Source organism: Monopterus albus, unplaced genomic scaffold (genome assembly GCF_001952655.1).
Source record: "Monopterus albus unplaced genomic scaffold, M_albus_1.0 scaffold113.1, whole genome shotgun sequence".
Lineage (NCBI taxonomy): Eukaryota > Metazoa > Chordata > Actinopteri > Synbranchiformes > Synbranchidae > Monopterus > Monopterus albus.
Window position 1 is genome coordinate 1563647 of NW_018127993.1, and position 779 is coordinate 1564425.

Here is a 779-nt window from a genome sequence, read left to right on the forward strand (position 1 = left end):
AAAGGTCGGCTTCGTCACCTACAACAAGGTCCTCCACTTCTACAACGTGAAGAGTGCTTTGGCTCAGCCCCAGATGATGGTGGTTTCAGACACAGCCGAGATGTTTGTCCCACTGCTTGATGGCTTCCTCGTCAACTACCAGGACTCGAGAGCCGTTATCTACAAGTAAGATACATGCGATCGCTAATTTGTAAAAGAACTGTTTATTTTGGATGCCCCATCCTGCAGTGAGGGATGAGAGAATTAGACATGAGAATTCTCTGGAGTTCAATCCAACTAAAATATAAGTTTAGTTTATTTTTAACCTCACTGGGAAACAGAGGTTAACATTTCAACATCACAAGAGCAAGCTCTTTGAAGGCATTTAACAAGACGTGACATCTTGAGTGTACCAAAACACAGGAGATGACCAAGTCATGATCCTGTCCCTTTTCTCTGTAGCCTCCTGGACCAGATCCCTGACATGTTTGCTGACACCAACGAGAGTGAAACCATCTTTGCCCCTGTCATCCAGGCTGGCGTGGAGGCATTTAAGGTTAGCCATGTGGGGCTGCTCTGGGTTCGGGTGTAGACCATCAAGAGAACGCTCAGACGTTAGTTCAGTTGTAAGCTCCCCATTGGACATACCACATCTGATTGGCATCAGTGTTTCTCAGTCGAATAATCTGGTTTCTTTGAAATTTCTTGCCTTGTTTTTATCGCTACACTCATGGATTCAACTAAAAATGTAGCAAGGCCAGAACAAATAAGAGTATTTCTTTAAAAAAAAAAAAAAAAAA

The 779-nt window shown here is 43.3% G+C and overlaps 1 protein-coding gene across 1 annotated transcript in view; it reads left to right on the top strand.

Annotated features, from left to right (window-relative positions):
* sec24d (SEC24 homolog D, COPII coat complex component) overlaps nt 1-779 on the top strand; it is a 19407-nt gene that overhangs the window by 12798 nt on the left and 5830 nt on the right. The window contains exons 12-13 of the mRNA XM_020611443.1: nt 5-165; nt 442-535. Of these exons, the coding sequence (XP_020467099.1) occupies nt 5-165; nt 442-535 (255 nt within the window). The remainder of the gene's footprint in view (nt 1-4; nt 166-441; nt 536-779) is intronic.